The following is a 20,970-nucleotide window of genomic DNA, read 5'->3' as shown; positions in this document are numbered from 1 at the left end:
ATGTTCTCGATGTGCACCTCCGAATTGTGACACTGAAAGCAATATAAGAGCTGCTGCTTCAGTCAGTTGCTCTGGTGCCAGGAGGCACCGAACAAGCGAATCACACGTTGTGTTCACGTGACTGGCGTACATGAAGAAGAATAAAAGGGCTTGGGTATTCCCCTTCCGACGCCCCGCCTCCACTCGAATTCTGCTATCAGTCGCAGCGTCGTCGTGGCCTCACTCTCTCATTGCGACTTCCATTCCGATTAAATAGTTCATTTTTTGACACAAGTGCACAGTTTTTTTGGCGTCTTCCACCTAGACATGCTTGAACGTAGAGGACTGAATAGGAGATTCACAAAAAATTAGTGTTCAATAGTATTTTTCGCAGTGATATTGTCGGATTAAAAAAAGTGACACCTGAAAATCTCGGAGACGGCGCTCGTGTCGATTTACGAGGGGGCGGAGCGAAAACGGATACTGTAGATAAAACATTTATTTATGTGAATTCAGTGGGATTTTGTGAACAAAATTTTTATTTCTTGGTATAAAAATGATCGCTAGCATCTCTAGAATCTATTTTCCACCAAAAAACTAAACTTAAACGCGAAAGTAGCTCGAACGAGCCGAAATTCTGAAACATTACGTTTTTGCCGCATTTTTTCGTAGATCAAAAAAAGGCAAAAATTTTTAGAATTCTCAGGTGTCACTTTTTTTAATTCGACAATACAACAATCAAATGTATCTGGAGACACTACGCAAGTATTTAACGAACTGTCAGCTTTTCAAGAATATTGCGATGAACTGAAAATAACTCGGGCACGCAGGACTCGAACTGCTGTGATATGCTGTTGAGATTCAATTAGACGGTGACGTGGTGAAGATTTAGGTGGAAAATTAACTAAAAATTGCAAGAAATTCAAATTTTTAAAAGCCTTTTCCAATTGAGCGCAACATCATACCACAGCAATTCGAACCCTGTGCGAGCACTGACCATTTCTGTATGAACCCCAGTGAAATTTGATAAGACTCTAAGAATGTACGATGGTGAGACTCCAAAATTAGTTGGCTCACTTCACCTATAATTCCACTACACAACATGCTTATCATCTGCTTCCTCGTACATATTTTCCCGATTTACACGCACATTTGTTTGTGTGGGTCCACCCCCACATGACCATATGTACTCTGAGCAACACCGACACTTTTGTGCATATGAAAGAATATAAATTTGATAAAACAGCGGTGATTGGCACGAGCTCTCTATTTGTCTTGTTGTTCCTGCCCTTTGACGATTACTATCGCTTTTGATTGTACTTTGTGTTCTGTACACTATCGGGAGGATTATATCGGAAAAAAGTTAGTCTACAAGTTGGAAGAATTTATGTAAAGAGAAGTTTATCAAGTTTCGAGGTATTAGATGACTCCAACAGATAATTTTTTGGTCAAACAGTACCCTGGAAGGTTCATTTCAGAATCCTCGTTGCTTCACTGAGGCTAAAAGTGTCTTCTATGTTTTGTTGCTCCCCATGCTGCCGTGAAAACAATAGGGGCTATTGGACGGACGCCTCTCAAACGTTCTATGCTCACAAAAACTTGATTTAGGCGTACTCGACCTGAAAACAATCCCAAAAATTCCAACCCAATGGTGCAACTTTTGCACATGTAGTGCACGCCGTACACATTCAACCTCAGAGCACAAAGTACGCTGGTCAGTGCCCTCATGTGATACGATGCCCCTGGAGTGCGACCTCAATTCAGGGCCAATGTCATTCGCCCCTTTTTATTATTGAAAACGGGTTCCTTTCCTCAATATATATCATTTTGTTCTCTGATGTTGTGAGGCTTAGCCCTGCGTGCATTTCTGGTGGATTCCATTTTCGGTCATATTGGTCTTCTTCTTCTTCTAACTGGAGTCGCCACGATTCGACACAAAAACGTGTGGCTGGCGATCTACTACACTCTGATTTTGATGACAATTGCTTGATCAACAAGACACATGCGCTCTTTTCCGATCTTTAGTAGACATTGTTGTGATGACATTATGTATCAATCTTTAATCTCAAAACTTGAATTCGTCAATGATACACAATTTATTTCATCTGATTAGCCGAGAGATTCTTCTTAACAATATTTAACAATCAGTCCTGATCAGTCTGAAATGGTTATACCTAAATATAACCATCTCTCTCTCAATATCCCATATGATATTGTTCGAGAAACAAATCATCAATCATTTTCTCATCATCATTTAACACCTTCTTCGTTATCATTCGTGGTCACAGATATCCTTTTATTGTCCATCGTTTCTATTTCTGCAGATATCATTTCGATATATCCCTTCTGATATTATACATCTGCTATCATATCAATCACGCCAGTTTGCACTTCAATTATTCTTTTTCTCCTACCGTTTCGGACCAAAGTCCAAAGGTTCTACATCACACCTCGGCCCGCCGATTTTCCTATCTCTCTCATTTTGTTCAAAAATGGACGCAAAAAAGGTCGTGTTATCAGTTTTGATCGTTTTTTTCGTTTTTCGAGAAACACAAAATTCATGTGAAGAGTTGATCTGAAGAATATTTCATAATCTACCGTTAGCTTCTTTTTTTTCGAATATTTCTTTTGCAATTCCAAAAACTTTCTTTTTTTCAGAGAAGTAAAACCAAAACCAATAGAAATGGCAATCGGTGTGCAGAAGAAGGTGGCAACGCCGCTCAATGAAAGTGTCGAGAAGGATGCCAACCATGTCCAACAGACCATAGGAACCTTGAGACGGTGCCTTCAGATTGCTGGTGTTTCCAATAAGCCAGCCAATCGTAGTGCCAAAAATTCAATCAGTGAGGACTCGGTAGGTACTAAATTAACATAACGTCGGGTGCCAGAAACACTTCAGGAAATATCCTGGAAAACGCTGACCAAAGCTGCCATTGTTTTCCAGGTTTCCACAAAAACTACTGTATCACTCGTTTTGACTGTGTTTTTACTGTTGAAAGTAGCAATTCATGTTGAATTACGGCGGGTCTCGAAGCGAAAGCCTCTCTGGAAATCTGGAAAAAAAATGACAGCTTTAGACACCGTTTTCCAGGAAATTTCTCCTGAAATTTTTGTTTGAACGCGGCACAAAAGATTTTGAAATAAAGCAATGTCATTCACAGTACAATCATTGAACCAGTATCTAGTTACAGAACGATCCCGCTATGGAAGAATCGGTACCAGAAGCTTCCAAATGGCCTCACTGCCAGCACATGATCAGCCAAGACGAGGCTCCACGTAACGACGAGTTGGCCGGACCAAACATCCGCATTGTACAGTACAAGGACGAAACCCAAATCAACGATATCATGCGCCTCATCACCAAAGATCTCAGCGAACCATACTCCATCTACACCTACAGATATTTCTTGCACAACTGGCCCGAATACTGCTTCTTGGCTCACGATTCGACCAGCAACGCTTACATTGGGGCCGTTTTATGCAAATTGGAAATTGATATGTTTGGAAGATGCAAAGGATATCTTGCAATGCTTGCTGTCGATGAGTCGTGTCGTCGTCTCGGAATTGGCACTCGTCTTGTTCGTCGTGCTCTGGATGCTATGAAATCGAAGGGATGTGACGAAATTGTACTCGAAACAGAAGTGTCAAACAAGAATGCCCAACGCCTTTACAGTAATCTTGGATTCATCCGCCAGAAGAGACTTCTCAAGTGAGCTTAATTAGTAGGCTATAATTGTCTTTAATCTTCCAATTTTCAGGTACTATCTCAACGGTGGTGACGCTTTCCGCCTTAAGCTCATCTTCACTTCCCGTCGTGTACGCTCTGTGATCAATAACGAAAACTGTCAGCCGCGGTGTCGGGTCAACGAAGATGATACGCCAGATGAGGAAGAAGGAAATTATTAAATTGTGTTTTTCGTATTTCCCGATTATTGCAATGTTTGGCAAATTCAAAAAGGACGGAAAATACGGCTCACCAAAAAAGATTTAAAAAAAAAACAGTATTTGTCAAGCGATGTGTTCTTTTTTTCTTCATTATTTCTGCTCCTGTCACTCTGTATAATTTCACCCGTTTCTTCGCGAATTTTGCCATTGCCATCTGCTTTAGCCTACTAAATAACATAGAAAATACACATTTTTATTTATTTTACCGAAAAACTAGAAGACTATCAGGAAATTATTATTTTCAGGCGTTCCGGAAAACATCTCAAACACACACTTCGCTTTATTACGCACAAAGAAGGTGAAAGTATACATGAAAAGAATGCTCGATTTTTGTATTTTAAGAGAAAAAAGAAAAGAAAGCAATAATATGAAGAAGAGCAGAAATTGAATAAATAAAACGAGACATGCGGGAAACGGGAAAGTGTGGATGATCTTTACGATGGGTTCGCTAAAGCAAGGATTTTTGGGTTGAATTATAAAAAAATCTTGAATTATCGGGGTTGATTATACTATTTGTCATATGAAAAAAAGAGACATAAATCATTCAACGAGAACATTGGGAAAACTATGAAGACTACATGTTTGGGATTAGGAATTTTTTAGAAGTTGTATTATGTACTATCCGAGAAAAGAGGTGTACAAAGAGGGAGAAGTGTTATTAGAACGGAAAATATGTGTGAGAGGTACAATAACAGATCTCTCACAAAAAAATACGTTGATATTTAGGGGGTGAGGGTGCGATTTAGAGAAAAAAAACACAAGGCACATAAAATTAACATCAGATTTGACTGGGAATCATGGCATATAGTAGAGACGCTCGCCAAGATTGAAACCTCGTCCGAAGAATGGAGTCCAGCTCATGTCGACGGTTTCTGAAAATAACTATAATTAGCCTGATAAGAAGGTATCAAACGCTTACCTGTCTTTTCCTCATCAGAGCACTTAGAGGTGGACGCTGTGGCTTCATGCCAAATGTCCATCATTTCTCTGACCGGAGCTTTGAAGCTGAATCCGCAACGTGGTTCATCGGAATCCAGTTGTGGCGTCGCCAACGGGAGTTTCGACACAGAATTACTCTTTGTAGCGCGAAGTGGTTCTCGTTTTTTCGGCAAGTGTGGTGTCTCGGTGAGCTTCGGAGCTTCGACGATCTCTTCGGATGATGAAACTTCCACTGGTGATAGAATAGTGAGGCCCAATGGGCTGAAACCCTCCTCCACCGAATAATTTCTTTCAGATGGGCTGTGCTCATAGTCACCAACACGATTAGCATGTTCCTCATCGTTGGAGGAATCTGAGAACGATAAACGACCAACTGGTTGTCCGATCCCGCTGTCCGGCGATGTTGATTGCTTCTTTTCCTGAAGAAGTTTTTGATCCTTTATTGTAGCGGCATAACTTCTTGACTGTGGAGGTGGCGGTGGAGCCGGCACTATGATGGATGCTTGTGGATTCTCCATTTCCAAAACATTAAGGTCGGTATCCATGTGATCATGTTCATGATCATCCTCATCAGCATCATAGTCGTAATGGAAGACGCAGTCGCAATCCGACGGGTGATCATCGTTGTTGTTCGGCTCGCCGCCGAAAGATGACTCGGACCACTGAAAATCATACACTACCTTCTAAAGGTGCCGCACATTAACTTACAGTTCTTCCGACAGTATATGTCAGCATTGTTGAAGTGGAGCGATCTGTATGAAGACGTGACCGCGTCGCTGGAGAAAATGTGTAATGATGATGACTGGATGCAGCCGATGGAGAATTGTAACCGGCGGTATCTCCTCCTCTCTTTTTCTCTTCCAGAGCCGCACTCGGTTTGGAGTTGAATTGAAGCACGGGAAGCTGTTTCGCCTTCTTGGCCTTCTTCTTTTTCTCTTTCTCAACTGCCTTTTCCTTTTCGTAGAGAGCTTGCTTATCTCGTGTCATTTGTCCCCGGTTGCATCTACATCGGCAGAACTTTCCGACGAGTGATTGTCCTTTTCTTTCCCATAAATTGTTGCGTCTTTGTGGTACTGTCCACCCGCGAGCGCTTCCGAGCGTTGCTAGCCGTCGCACAAGATTGTCTTCGAGAAGCTGATAGCAAACCGAATGAAGTGGTCGGCTAGAATAGGGGCATGACTCCCAGGTACATGTCATCTTGACACCATCCAATGGATCAACGTCTTCTTTTGCTAAAAACGAGCAGAGATGAGCAATATTTCGAGTTCACACAGAAAACTCACGACATTGACAGCGTATGGGATCTAATACTGGGCATCCTACGACTGGAGCACTGCCGGAAGACGAATTGGAACCTCCTCCATCGGCTGATGATGTATTTCGACCTCGTTTCACAATCTCGTTTCTTCTAAGCCCTCGAGGCATCGTTGAAAACTTCTGTGGTTTGAGCGATTCTATGTGGACTGTCTGAAAAAATAAGGTGCATGTCTTCGGAATGATCGAATAATGGGTCAAAACCATCCAGCGTGAAATTATTCGAAAGATTTCGAAAAAAGAAAGAAACTTTGTTTTGAAAACAAGTATGTAAAAAAACAAAAATTGTCCGGAACGGGTACGCAAGATCTCGTGAGAGTGTTCACACCTAATGCGCACAATTAGGATCTACAGTAATCTCCAATATTTCGCTCGAAGCTTCAGATTTAAAATATTATGCTTGTCTGAGAAAAAAAAGGTTAGAGAGTATTTTTTGCAGTCTGAATACGGTAGCGATATCGAAGCGGAGAGCCTAAATAGCACACAAACGGTGGAGACGCAGACACTTTTTCTCTGCGTCTCAACCTTTTTTTCTCAGACAAGCATAATACAGGAAATCGGAGTTATTAAGAAAATCGTTAAGAAAATCGTTACAGAGCAAACTATTTAGTAGATTTTAAATCGCGCCTAGCACACAGTATTTCCCTCAACTCAGCGCTTAAAAAATGTCACTAGCTACCACCGGAAACAATAGAAAGAATGAATGGCGTTCCTGAGAAGAAGCCATGGGACCGAGGACTCCGCCCATTTGTACCATGTGCTAAGAGAGCAGAGACTTAGAGGACAATCCAGTGGGCGTGGCTTCTTCTAGCTGGTAGATAGAGTGTCGAGGAGATGAATAATCAAAAACAGTGAGGTCTCGTGCAGAAAAAAAAGAAAAAAAGAAGAAAAAGGGAATTGATAAAATTTTGGCGGGTTTGATTGTTGATCGGCAGTTAGGAACACCAAGAAAAATAACAATCATGGAATCAGATGGACCTAAAGATGCGAATGGGAAGAAAATTTAGATTAAAAAACTCAGTCGGCTTTTCACTACAAGCTCTCCTATACTCGGAAAATGAATGTAGATGATCAGACGATCATCATCACATGTGTCCCGATTTCGCTTTTATACACTCCGTTTTTGCACACTCACTGCACATTTATATGAATGGATGTATACATTCGTGTGTGTTCTTGCTTCACATACTTTTCGAGTTCCAATAGTTTTTGCCCTCTCACTGTGATTTCGAAATCAGAAAAATGATTCCCGCGGTTTCAGGGTTATGATTGTCCGCGTATCTCTATCTCTTCTATTGTTCAAATTTGAAATTTGTTTTGATTCTCGGAAAGAAATCGAGGTTAGGAACGTTTTTGGGACCAAAACAAGTATTCAAATATATTTTGTATAATAGAAGCCCTCCCAGACTGTAAATTTGCGAACTTATAAAATATTGCTAAAATTATGATAAACAATTTATCAGTTGACAGATGTTTGATATTTTTTACAGGAATCGAGATAATCGAGTTCAAAGTTAACGGTTTGGTCTGGGCTTCTACGAAAAATTCCGACCATGAGCCCACCCAAACCGCCCACTTTAAGCTCAATTATCTTGATAGCAGTGCAAGATATCAAAAAATTTTCAACTGATAAAATATTCAACATAATATCACCATTACTTTACCAATTGACAAATTTTCGATACCTTTCACAGGAACGGAGATACATTGGCTCAAAGTTGACGGTTCCGGTGGTTTTCTTTTAGAGTATTTATGGTGTATGGGGGAGCTGGAACTCTACCGAACGGCTCCGTTATTTTCGAAAAAAATTGAAAAACACCACAGGAAACTAACTGAAACTGGTGTCTGATGTCTCCAAGAATTGCACCAAATAAAGCAAAAAGATTAGTGATAACCGAAAATGCTGAGTTTCTCCCATGACATTTGTCAAACTTTTTCTTTTGGATCTCACGATTATTATTGCATAGGATTTGAGATTCAAAAACACTTCAACTTTGAAAAAAACAACCATCCGACAAAAGTCGGCCGCCACCAAAAGGTGCAAAAAAGGGCTGAGTGGGGGTAAGAAATCAAAACATTTTCAAATTTGAAGGAGACGGCGGCCGCCTAGTACGCCATGGTGTGGGGCGGAGGACATTGCATGTTGTTCTAATGATGACTCCCATTGGGTAACGATAGTTTGCTCCAATCAAACGAATTTGGACTTTGATAAGTGGAGCAGAGAAAAAAGTTTTCCAAAAGACAAAAAATCGTAGGCTCTAACTACAAATAACCTCTTGTAATGCAATGATAAGTTATAAATCATTCTCTTGCAACATATGGATTGCTCAGACTAAACTACCGTAACTCTCACACTCTCTCCGCTCTCTCACCTATCCATGTGTCATCCACAGTTGACCCCTCCGCTTGATACCCCTATTGCGCAATAATTTTACCAACAGGCGCACCAAAACAGATGACATCAAGGTGTGCATCTCTTCTTGTCACAACAGAAGTCAATCCATTTGCAAGAACGAGATCAATCTCTACCGTAACCCAACTCGCCATGCGTGAAGAGATGCAATAAAGCTGATGAAGGATCCCGCGACGTCTTCGGGAACCCATCGTAAACCGTGTCGGAGCTTCCGTAAAGAAGTGGATATCAGTTGACACCAGACGCGCGAAAAGTCATATAAACAAATTAGCAGCGCGTTGATTATGTGGGACATACGTTCCTTTCGGGGGAAGATCACATGCAACCATTGTTTTTCCTGTTTTTCCACAAAAAAAAACGGTTCCTCTCATATGATTCATGATTTTTCCCAATAAAATTTATTTTGTTTACAATGTGTCGAAATTTCGAAATATTGGGAAAATTGTTTTAATGTCTTGGAGGATGCATAGGAATTTCGTTGCGCCTATTCCTTTATCCACCGTGACAAGGTTAGTGAATCTGGAAGGAGGATCCAAAAAAGTATCCAATTTATGATGTCATGTTATATACTCAATCCAATGTGCACCACCCTGTAAATGGACGGTACCAAGTGTAAGGGGAAGAGAGTTCGACCAAGGAATACCCCGTCAGAAAAAGTGCTCATCAGAGGAAAGTACAAGCTAGGAAAGAATGACAATAAAGCAGTCCTCAAAAAGTTTATTAGTATAGTTTCATTAAAAAAAGCCTCTATTTACAACATGTGGCGAAATAAGTTCCCTCGACACACTTGGCGCCAGCTGGACAGAATTTCGACTTGCAAGTCTTTCCAACGACAGTTATTGGGATTCCACCACGGTTCTCTTCGTGCACTTTCGTTCCCTTTGGACACTTTGGATTCCAATCCGCTTCGAAATCTTTTGTGATCTTCTTATCACAGCAATGGTTGATCAGACCCCCGTTGATACATGTTGCATTTGGTACACAATCTTTCCGAAAATATGAAAAATATGAGAGATATGATTTTAGATTTTACATCAGTAGAACATGGGCCAATGAAACCTTTGACAGTATTCAATTCCTTGCTTCCAGCAGCACATACTACGTAGTCATCTGAAAATTACAAGAATTTGTTCAGAAGCTGAAATATGTAAAACTTACATCCAACACGAAAGTTACGGCACTCTCCTTCACTCTTGAAGTTGTTTTTATTACCACCACATCCAGTATATTCGAAGGCAAGTGGAATAAAAGCTTTGATGTCGAAGTAGTACTGTAACTCTGGATTTAACATGTGAACTCAAATTCCTCAAGAGAATCAAACTCACTCTAATTTCCGGCTTTCCAGTTTTACATGGGCTCTTTCCCATGTCTAATTTCAGCGTGCATTCTTCTGGAATACCATAGACGAATGGATGGAAACCTTGCCGAGAAGAAAATGAGTGAATATATACTGATTGATGTGAGTTTAGATGGTCGAGTATGACACTTTTATAGGTTTTGATGAGATGTGATAGGCACGTTGACATTTTAATTTTAATTTTTTAAATTTAATTTATTGACCAGGTGAATGCAACAAAGGAGGGCAGGACATGAAAGACTCAGAAAAAATGCCCCTCACGAGGCCGATCTGAGTAGGGGAGGGGAAGCGGGATAATTAGATATTTGACACAGGAAAAGATATAACCGGTAGAGAAAAGAAAAAAAAGAAATAAAAAAAAGGGCGCAAATATATCAAAAACGGGTAATACTGGACGAAATTAAGGATTCAAACTCGGAAGGTAGGAGAAATCGGGTAATTTGGGAAGTGATGGCGTTCCACAGGGGAACAATTGAAGAAAAATAGTCTGAGGAGTAGGGCTGAACAATAATTAAGTTCATAGGGCGACGAGGGGAGGAGGAGTATTTGACATGTGCATTTAGGTTAGGAAAGTAGGCGGAGCCATTTAAAAATTTGTAGAGAAGAATTAGTTGAGCTTTTAGCCTACGATGACGAATAGAGAACATATTGAGGATAGAGAGACGATCAGAATAGGAACTGTACTGGATATTACAACGCTGGAAAATACACTTAGAGAAAAATCTTAAGGGAGATTCTAGTTTTAGAGCAAGGCGAGAAGAAGGCGGAGGGGAATAAACTACAGAACAGTATTCAAGAATCGGGAGAACATAACGTTTGAAAAGATGAATGTAGAATTCAGGAGATTTAGATCTAAATGACTTTAAGAGTTGTTTGGAACGGAGAAGAGCTAGAGATGTGATTTTGTTGATGTGAGCAGAGAATTTGAGAGAGGAATCAGTAATGAGTCCCAAGTCCCGGACGGAGGAGGAGGGAGTAAGTGGGACACCCGCAATATTGAGAGGATGGGAAGAATTATGGGAACCTAGGCGAAGAAGGGCAGTTTTAGAGTGGGCAAGAGGGAGATGGTTGGCGGTAGTCCAATTCACAACCATGTTGATACCAGTTTGAAGGGCGATTGGGTCATGAGAATACAATTTGATATCATCAGCAAAGGCGGCAAGGTGAAGAGAGGGGATTTGTTCAAGTTCTAAGAGCAGATCATTGATGAAAATGAGAAATAGTAAGGGACCGGAGACTGATCCTTGAGGAACACCAGAGGGAATGACAGAGGAAGGAGGTCCAATGAAATCAAAGATTTTGACAGAGAACGTTCGACCAGAGAGAAAAGAGGAGAACCAAGCTACGTAGGATTTAGGGACTCCAAAGCTAGTAAATTTCTGGATGAGAAGTTGATGATTTACCTGGTCGAAGGCTTTGCGGAAATCGAAAAAGACGACGTCTAGTGTATTGTACTTCAAGAGAGTAGCTTTATAATTCGAAACAGATTGAACTAGAGAGGTGGTGCAGGATCTGTAGGAGAGAAAACCATGTTGAAGACTACTGAATTGATGGAGGAATTCCCATTTGATACGATCACATACCATTGTGAATCAAAAGACGACAGTATCACTTCCTCGTTTGGTTGCAAAACAAAGGTCAATCTAGAGATGGGCGAACCGGGAAGCAAAATCTTTTGGAATCTCGGATTCTGATGACTCGAGTGTTTGTCCTGAAATGAAGGTTGATCCGAAACAGTGTCAAACTGAGAAATTATATTATAGTTAGGTAATAGAGTGGAAAAAAACTCCTTTTACTCAATTCTCCCTATGCAAATTTTTAACTTTCCGAACAGGTTTGATTCATATTTTTAGCTAATATTTGAAGCGTTCTGATTGCTTTAGTCAACTCTTTGAAATTCGAATTACCTTAAAACCTGTAATAGAATGACCCCCTTAGAACGATCAGAAGTGTATTGTCAGTTCACATTTTTTGAAAGCTTTCACAGGATTCGAGACAATTGAGGTCAAAGTTGACGGTTTCGATGACACTCTATTGGAGGAAATACAGTATATTTGTTTTACGAGTAGCTAGAGTTAAAATAATATCTTTTCCAATAAAGAAACCGAAAGATTGTTTTTCAGGTTACAAAAAATATACATTTTTGATTCATTTTTTGTGCTTCCCCAACGAGAATCCCTGATAACATGAGATAAAGTACGATATATCCGTATGGATATCTGAAGAAGTTTCGGCAGTTGACGAGACAGATGAGAGATATATTTTTGACACCAAGAAGATCCAAAAAAGAGAAATTCCAATACTCAACAAATTTATAAGGTAAGTTATTTGCAGCAACTAGCAAAATAATTTCCTTCAACACAAGTAGCTCCAGCTGGACAGAATTTCGATTTGCAAGTCTTTCCAACCACAAGCAACGGGATACCTCCCTGTTGGACTTTCACAGCCATCTTTCCCCTTGGACACTTTGGTTCCCAATCAGCTTCGAACTTCTCCGTTATCTTCTTATCACAACAAATCTTGAAACCATTTCCCCAAGTGCATTTTCCCTTTGGTCCGCAATCTTTCTGAAAATTTCAAAATTTAGAATAATTTAAAATCAGGTTGTTTTTACATCTTCCTGACAAGTTTCTGGTTTTGGGAAAGGCTTGCTTCCAGCTGCACAACTGTTGAAATCAACTAAAAACACATAGTTTATTTTTGAGAACTTCATCGATTACAAACTTCCAAGACAAAAGTTACGGCACTCTCCTTCGCTCTTAAAGCTGTTCTCGTTACCTCCACATCCAGTGTATTCAAAGGCAAGAGGGATAAAAGCTTTGGTGTCGAAATGATACTGAAAAAAAGAAAACTTTTAAACTCCAAATGTAAATAAAACACACTCTAATCTCCTTCTTTCCACCTTTACATGGCGATATTCCCATATCCAATGGGAGTTCGCATTGCTTCGGAAGAGTGATTGAGTAAGCGGAAATTCCTGCGACGAGGGCAAAAAATAAGAGAAGAGAATGCATTTTGGAGAGAAGGGTCTTTATGGGTCTTTTATACTGTTCCGAGAAATGATAACAAGACAACAAGGGGTATAGGAGGAAGTTGATATGATCTTCTCGCTACTTCCTTGTAGAGGTGGCCGAACCGAATTTCGAAGAATTAGAAGATCGGAAGAAAATTAGACTAGACTGTCAGAATTTATGAAAAGAAAAAAAAACGGAGCAAATAACAAAGTTTAAGTAAACGAAAAATACGTTTGAAACTTTCCACTGAAAATACCGTAAACACTTTAATAGAAGGCCACTTATATCGTCAACTTTCAGCCCATATATCTCTGCTCCTGTAAGAGATATCAAAAAGTGATCAACTGACCAAATGTTTATCATAATATCAAAAAAAAAAAAACTTTATCAGTTGACAACTTTTGGTTATCTTTCACAGGAAACAAGATATATAGGCTCAACGTTGAAGATTCGGCTTTTTATTAGAGTGTTTCCGGTAACTTTCCATAAAAAGCAAAGAAGCAAAGATTTTGCTTCACCGATTGAGAATCTGTGAATTTTCAATATCTGAATATCGCTAAAATTTTAGAAGTTACCAATATTTTTATACTTCCTAGAATTTTTTTTGCATACCCATCTCTAAACATGTATCCACGCATTCATTTATTTGCTCAGTTTCCTCACATCACACTTGTCAGAAATAACTATTCAAATAAAACAGTTTCCTGTGTTCACAAAAAATATTTTCAAAGTTACTTTTTTTTCGAAGAGAACCTATAGTTTTCTTTCTTCTTTTTTCAATTAAATGGGTACCATGACAACCAGGGATTTTAGTTTTTTTTTTTGAAAGAGTTCCCTTTTTGTCACAACTTTTCTGGAAAACAAAGAACCAATTTTAAACCCAAAACACTACCAAAAAACAGAGTAACGGAAAAAAATACGTTGCATTATCTCGCGAGAAAAAAAGCAGCCACTATTAGACCACGGAACCCAATTTGATTATCTCCGCCTTCCTAGCGGTGTTTTCCCTCCCGCAGCACAATCCACTTTTCTGTGCTCTGTAGAGTGCTCATTTTCAAAAGACACCCTCTTATATTCCAGCACATTTCCTCATCTCTCGTGTTGTTTCTCATTGTCAGTGTTTTTTTTTTCGCTCTTCACACCCAAATGGTGACACTTGCTAATACCAGTTCGACGTCTTCAGAAGAAGATGAGGAATGTTATGGGAATGAGAAAATAGTTACTTTTCGTGGAAATGAGTTTTGAATAGGTTTGAGAAGTTAGGTGGCGTTCAAAGATCCCACTGAAAATTACAATTTTATTACCATTTTGTCTTTTGTACTATATCATTTTGTCTATTGTAATTCTTTTACATCTCTCATCTGGGGTTATACGGTAAACAGAATTACGAAAAAACCAATTTTTCTCAAAATCTCTTCATCAAAATTAGGATTCCAAGAACTCGATATAACACCTCTCTTTACTGATTTCCATTACTTCAAATTGCATTTGGAATACCAAAAAAACATTCTCACATCATTCAGAAAAAAGTTCATTTCCATCAGAAGAAAATCCTCTCCAACTACGTTCCCTGTGCCACTGGTCACCTCTTTCAATTAAGCAATTATCCCCAATTTTTTTTCGTCTTTCTCTTTTTGTCAGTCTAGTTCTTGTTCGTCTCTTCCAACATCTCTTGGCAACATCATCTCATCTTGCTGCTCTTCAAGATATTCGATTCCACCACTCAAATTCGCTCCTTTTGTGTCCCCTCATATAAATTGACTCCACCATGATCAGAGATTGATGTCGTCGACGACGACGACGTAAAAATGGCGATTGATTTGTTTCTATTTTCCGAACTTTTTTGTTTGCCGATTTTTCTGCAAATCTTGTTAGTGTGCTCCAATGCACTGCGTTCAACTTCTCTACCCATTTTTCTTTTTTATGCTCCATTAGAGGGAAAATTTTCAAGTTGATATGAGATTGAACAAGGAGATAAGGGGTTATTTTTGGAGCAGCTCTCATGCTTGACCCCTGCAAATTGCTCTTCGAAAAAGTGTGGTGCCATAAAGTATAATACACAGACTCTTTAATTTCCGGCACTACCTAGAAAATTTCATTTAATTAAGCTTGATGTTTTTATAAGTTTTGACTCCTCCTCTCCCTTTCCTTCTATGTTCCCTTTTTTGCAACTCTGACGAGCAGAAAAAAGCACAACATTGAAGAAAAACAAGAGAATTTTCTTTTCATATTCTAGTTCTTCTTATGCTTCTGGCTCTCGACACCCAGGCTCATAAATCGCCGCCGCGCGAAAAGCTGTGCTCCTGGAAACGCGTGAATGAGCTGCATCGTACTTGATTCCCTTTTTATTACTCTCTTTCTTTTTATGCTGTTTTTTATTGTGTGTAGGTCACTCGGACCGGATTCGTGTAAAGAGTGAAGCTCCTTCTAGATTTTAGAAAAATGTCAGGAACACTCTAACCGTTATCTTTGAGTCAATGTATATCATTTCTTGTTAAATATATCTAATACTAGTCAACTGATAAAATGTTTATCAAAATGTCAAAAACAGTTTGTCAGTTGACCACTTTCTGATATTTTTCTCAGGGCATGAGGGATATGGGCTCAAAGTTGAAGGCTTGGGGTGGCATTCTATTAGAGTGTTTACGGCAATCTCGAAGATACACAGTATCCGTCCTCATTTTTGACAAGAAAAATTGTTTTCAATTGTTCTGGTCAGAAAAACTGTCTGTCTTAGCTTTTTGTTGAAATTTTCGAATTCTATCAAGTTCATTATTTTCCAGTCCTAAATGATACATCACCATGATTTCAATTTTAGGCTAAATTTACTGTAAATCTTTTTTTTTTGAAAGTGTGAGGTTTCAAAAATACCGGTGACACTCTAATAGAAGGCTACTTGCACTTTGAGCTCAGTTGTCTCGATTTCCATGCGAGATATTAAAAATGTTTCAACTGATAAAATGCTGAGGATATTATGATAAAACTTTTATCCTTTGCCAGATTTTGTTATCTCTCATAGAAATTGAAATAATTGAGGTCAAAGTGTGTATTAGAAAGTTTTCATTGTTTATAAAATTTTTTCTGAAATGTTAAAATTTCAAAACCCTGCAACTTTTTTTCGGAGAATGGAGCCTGTTCACCATACTCGTTCTCCTTTTATGAATTCTGTCTTTCTGACACTCCAATTTTTTCACCCAAACTGGTCTTCAGCCGGCTACTCATTTCCATAAGCGCTCTGTCAGACTGGCTGCTGTTTCTGTTGTCCTACTATTCCCGCGGGACATCACCCCTTCGGTTTCCAGTCCCATTTTTTCTCGCCGTTTCTCCTATTTTTATTTCCTTTCTACCCTATTTCTCTATCACGTGGACCTAACTCTCTCCATCCTCTTCCCACCCATTTTCCAATTTGTGAGAAAAGAAAAAGAAGAAGATTAGTCATGAAAAAAAAAGTTGAACGAAAGAAAAAAACCAAAAGAGATAAGCTTTCAGAGCAGACTTTCTATGTTTTAGAAATCAAATTAAATAGTTTTTTTTCCGGTGCATCACCAACCAACATTAAATCGAATTTTCCGAAAAAAAAACTCTCTTATCTATTTGTGAAAACCTCACCCATGTCAACATCTTTTCCTGATCTTCCAACGCCTTCTGAATCCACGACGAAACACTTATTCTTCCACAACGACATAGTGTATGAATGAATCGGTTTTTTGTGTTGTTTCGATTGCTAAAAACGGAGCAAAAAATACAAAGACAGAAAAGGAAACAAGGAGAAAGTAGAAATTGAGAAGGATAGGAAGAAAAAATGGAGTCAGAAAAAGGAGAAGAAGAAGAAGAAACAAAAGAAGAAAGAGAAGCACTTTTATGAGTGTCAGCTCTTCCTTTAAAGAAGGAAAAAGTGGTTTTGGTGCTCTATTAACTCGCCAATTGTCACCAGTTTCAGTTTCATATTCTGTTTTAATTCCAGTCTCTGATCCTTGAGCGAACCTTGAAGTGTATAATATTGTATAATTTTTTAATCATCGAGATAGAGTCCACTCAGTCTATCAATGATCATTTGAAATACCATTCCACGGTAGTAAGTACGTCAAAATTAGCTACATATTTAAAACCTGTAATAGTACAGCCCCCTGTTAACTTTGACTGTTAACTTTGAGCCCTGTTAACTGTTAACTTTGAGTTAACTGTTAACTTTGAGCCCATTTATCTCGGTTCCTGTCTAATATATACAAAAGTTGCTAACTGAGGAAATGTTTATTATGATATTTCAAACTTGACAATATAGGGGTTTTATTACAGGCTTTACGGAAGTTTTTTTTGCTGTGCACAGCCAGATTCTTAAAATCACACTATTTTCAAATTGTGACTATTATCTTGAAGCGAGAATGTCAGAAGGTTTAGCAAAATTCACAAAATCTGGTCTATTTGTAAAGAAAATCATCCAGTTTGCCCTAAATTTTAGCAATGTCCTTGCCATCTTATTGCAGTAGAGAACTTGTCATTTTTGTCCAATCCTTGCCATTTATATTTTTCGCATGTGTTTTCATTTGGAAACGCTACTGTACTAACAAATTTAACATCACATGCTCTTAGAATTTTTACTTTTTCTGAAGGTTCTTGCCCAAACTTGGTCGTGGTCTTCCTTAATTCTGATCCAGTTCACTTACCTTCTACCGTAAGTTCTCAAATGGAAGCCCTTTCTATACTTGCACTTTGAGCTTAATTATCTCGGTTTGTCTGGGAGATATCAAGAAGTAGTCAACTGATAACATTTTTATCATATTGTCACCAACAATCTTAAAATTTACTTTTTTTTAAAATACCTTTTATGGCAACCGAGAAAATTGAGCTCAAAGTGATTATATAGGGTGTTAGAGAAAATTATATAGGGTGTTAGAGAAAAGTTAGAGAAAATACTGTTCATTACCACGTTCTAAAATATTTTTCTCTTATTCTGATTAGCATCCACAACTTCTTCCTTTCCTTTCCCACATTCTCCCACCCTATGATCTCCAATTGCTAAGTGCTCCTTCTTTTCAACGCCTTCTCTCATTACCATAACTCCCCCGTAACTTGTTCTTTTTTCTACCTCTAAACGTTTTCCATTCCACCACAAACCACCACCACCACCATCTTCACCAACTCTTTTTCTGCATTCTTTCTTCTTTCTATTCCTATCGAAACACATACATCCTGAATAATTCATCTTGCCCTTTCTTCCTTCCTTTTCTTAGCTTCGAGAACCCCAAAACGGCTGCACCCTAAAACATTTGCTTTCTTTCAAACTTAAAACATGTTGAAATCCAAATGAAATGAATGTGTGACGTGGAATCTGGTGGAGGGACTTGGTGACTATGCGGAAGAAAAACCGGAAATTGGAACTTCCGGCAAGCTCATCTGACTGTGAAAATGAAAAAAACCCTAAAGTAAAAACTGGCAAAAATTCTTATCCGGAAACGAAAGAACAAGTTTTTGGAGCAAAAAAAACGGGGAAGAAGGAGGATATATGTTGTGTGTGTGTGTCAAATGAAATGAAGCCGTGTTTTTTCGGCACTCCGTCCGTGTCCTCGTCTTCGACGTCGTTGCCACCGCTCCGAAAAGTCATTAAACGTCGTGGGGACCCGCCCAGCTAGTCCGCGGAGTGAGAGAGAACAAGTGATGAGTGATGTCGGGTGCCAAGAAGCTCATTTTGTGTTTTTGCGGTTTCTTTTCAAATTTTCGAAGTCTACAAATATCCAAAAACATGTAATCGTTCGTGTAAGCGGCTAATGACTCCGAACACTGATCCTTTTGTTACCGCTGGGCTTTCCACTAAACTGGTTACACGTGTTTGACAGTTGCTCAAAATATTGGGTTCTTGGGAAAAAGGAAAATATCAACAAGATCCTCATAAACAAGCTCTGCTACAATTCCAGTAGCTTGTTGAGGTCATCTGATCTTGATGTGTTTTCTCGGCTGCAAATTATTTTTGCAACGATCTTGACGTGATCTTGCCGAGATGAAGCACGGTGTTTGTTTCGGAACGCTTTTTAAAATTAAGTTTTACCCCACTCTTTTTCTGATGTTACTCAGCAGATCAATTTAATGCTGTCGCGTTGAGACCAACGCTGATTTTACTGTGGTATTACGGTTATTCGCTTTTGAGCACATTTACACTACATCCCGAAAAAAACCACCGTGATTGAATTTGACTAAACGTTTCCGATTCATTAGAAGGGCCCCCTAACTTTTGAATTCGAGCTTATTTTTTCCGTTCCTGTCAAATGTATAAAATAGATATCCACTGATGAAATGTTTTGCAGAATAAAACAAACATTTTATCAGTTGACATTTTTTTAATATTTTGCATTGAAGACAAGGTAAACTAGTTCAAACTTGACAATGCGTGAGCCCTTCTATTACAGGTTTTACGGTAGATTAATCTATAGATTCAATCAGTTTTTATTTTGCTATCTAGGGTGATCTTAATGCACTAGATTTTTCACCCATCCGCTAGGTAAACTGTTGGAAATTGTGGTAATGGCCGATTCTTCAGCTAAACTATAGTGGATTTTGATGAACATCTTGTTTCACTGTTTCTAGATTATTGTTTCCTTATTTTTTCCCCTAGTGTTCTTTGTACCGGATTTTCCAAAGATTATTTTTCAATCACAATCGGAAGTTCCGAATTTCAATGATAACTTTCACAATCCCTTTGTAACAAAACTATATCGTTCCCAATTGTTTCGTTCTTTGTCGAGAAAATCTGCTAACAACAGTAACAATTAGTTGTCCGTTTAGTCAAAGAAGCCAATAGGCACACACATTCGTTCCACGTAAGCACTTGAGATATTGTTGAAAGTAAGCGAGAGAAGGCAGTGTATGGTGCCGAAGAGGGAGAGATTTTCCTCGTAAATTACTGTAGTAGTTCGACAAACATTGCTTCTGGTACAAGGTATGTACATTACAATCCTCCCGCTCTCTCCTCACTTTTTCTACATTGCCACTGACTGAGATTTAGAGCTGTGTTTCTTAAAAAATAGATTGCCGTGCTTGCTCTTCCCGCAGAGAATCTTTCAAGTGGTCGAAGTGAAAAGTGACAATGGTATCCTAGAGGTATGTCAAAGTTCATAGTGACCTGATGACGACTATTGGGAGGATATTGGGAAGAGTACAGTAATCCGAAATGTTGCATGTCTCGTTTTGTGCTCTGATCGGTTAGGCTACTGGAAGGGTCTTGTGAGAAGTACTTGATGGGTTTGTACAGACTGACTTTGCAAATTTTTTGGGGGAAGCCAGAGGTATTATTAGCACAATGAACGGATAGGGTATCCCTTCTCAAGTTGGTAACAGATATCCCAACGAGAGAAAACCCCTAGAAAGAAAAAAGGGGTTTCCCGTAAAGACTGTATTATTAAAGAAGGGCCCATAACTTTCAGCTTTGACTCTATTTATCTCAGTTCCTTTGAAATATATAAGAAATTTGTCAATTTGTAAATTGCTTATCATAATATCACAATCATTTTATCAGTCTACAAATTTTTGATATCTTTCATATGAAAGGAGAAAAGCTAGCTTAAACTTGGCAGTATAGGGGTCCTTTTATTACAGTTTTTATGGCAATTTTGAGATAGATACTGGGAAAATTTTAGGATAGAGGTTTGGAAATCTGGCACCCAAATATTTTAACAATATTGAATTTTCATTTGAGTTTCGGGCTTCAATAACCCTTTATTATAATTCATGAAGTGAGAAGACACTTACGATAATCTGCATCGTAAGATCCTATGGATCATGTACCTACTCCATTCCAACTTCGATAATTTATGTTTACAACTTTTTTCTGCTCAAAATCCCCAATAGGATATTTTTTCAAAAAAATAATCCTGAAAAGTCGATTTCCGGAAGTTGAGATCCCATGTATGTGTGAATTTCCGATCTTTCTAGGTTTCGACCTTTCCCTCTTCCCAAACCTTCGAGAATGTTTCAATGCTCAAAAGCAATGATCGTGCATGTGTTTTAGGTCAATCGAA

The 20,970-nt window shown here is 38.8% G+C and overlaps 4 protein-coding genes across 4 annotated transcripts; 1 reads left to right on the top strand and 3 right to left on the bottom strand.

The window, feature by feature from the left end:
- Window positions 1-2,662: 2,662 nt before the first annotated feature.
- Window positions 2,663-3,885, top strand: CBG06776 (the record flags this gene model as incomplete). The annotated part of the gene is made up of 3 exons (XM_002647619.1): window positions 2,663-2,833; window positions 3,171-3,688; window positions 3,738-3,885. 3 exons carry the CDS (start codon window positions 2,663-2,665, stop codon window positions 3,883-3,885), a joined length of 837 nt encoding a protein of 278 aa, XP_002647665.1.
- An 834-nt stretch (window positions 3,886-4,719) lies between these two features.
- Window positions 4,720-6,288, bottom strand: CBG06775 (the record flags this gene model as incomplete). The annotated part of the gene is made up of 4 exons (XM_002647618.1): window positions 4,720-4,796; window positions 4,844-5,525; window positions 5,572-6,095; window positions 6,147-6,288. 4 exons carry the CDS (start codon window positions 6,286-6,288, stop codon window positions 4,720-4,722), a joined length of 1,425 nt encoding a protein of 474 aa, XP_002647664.1.
- Window positions 6,289-9,521: 3,233 nt separating this feature from the next.
- CBG06774 lies at window positions 9,522-9,957 on the bottom strand (the record flags this gene model as incomplete). Its single annotated transcript, XM_045237295.1, has 3 exons — window positions 9,522-9,700; window positions 9,749-9,860; window positions 9,916-9,957. The coding sequence occupies 3 exons, from the start codon at window positions 9,955-9,957 to the stop codon at window positions 9,522-9,524; spliced, it is 333 nt and encodes a 110-aa protein (XP_045093307.1).
- Window positions 9,958-12,271: 2,314 nt separating this feature from the next.
- On the bottom strand, window positions 12,272-12,961 carry CBG06772 (the record flags this gene model as incomplete). The annotated part of the gene is made up of 4 exons (XM_002647616.1): window positions 12,272-12,514; window positions 12,562-12,626; window positions 12,672-12,783; window positions 12,830-12,961. 4 exons carry the CDS (start codon window positions 12,959-12,961, stop codon window positions 12,272-12,274), a joined length of 552 nt encoding a protein of 183 aa, XP_002647662.1.
- Between the last annotated feature and the right edge of the window lie 8,009 nt (window positions 12,962-20,970).

The sequence above is a fragment of the Caenorhabditis briggsae genome (assembly GCF_000004555.2).
Source record: "Caenorhabditis briggsae complete genome, chrV, whole genome shotgun sequence".
NCBI lineage: Eukaryota > Metazoa > Nematoda > Chromadorea > Rhabditida > Rhabditidae > Caenorhabditis > Caenorhabditis briggsae.
Note: the sequence above shows the minus strand (reverse complement) of the source record. Positions and strands in the feature narration are given on the sequence as shown.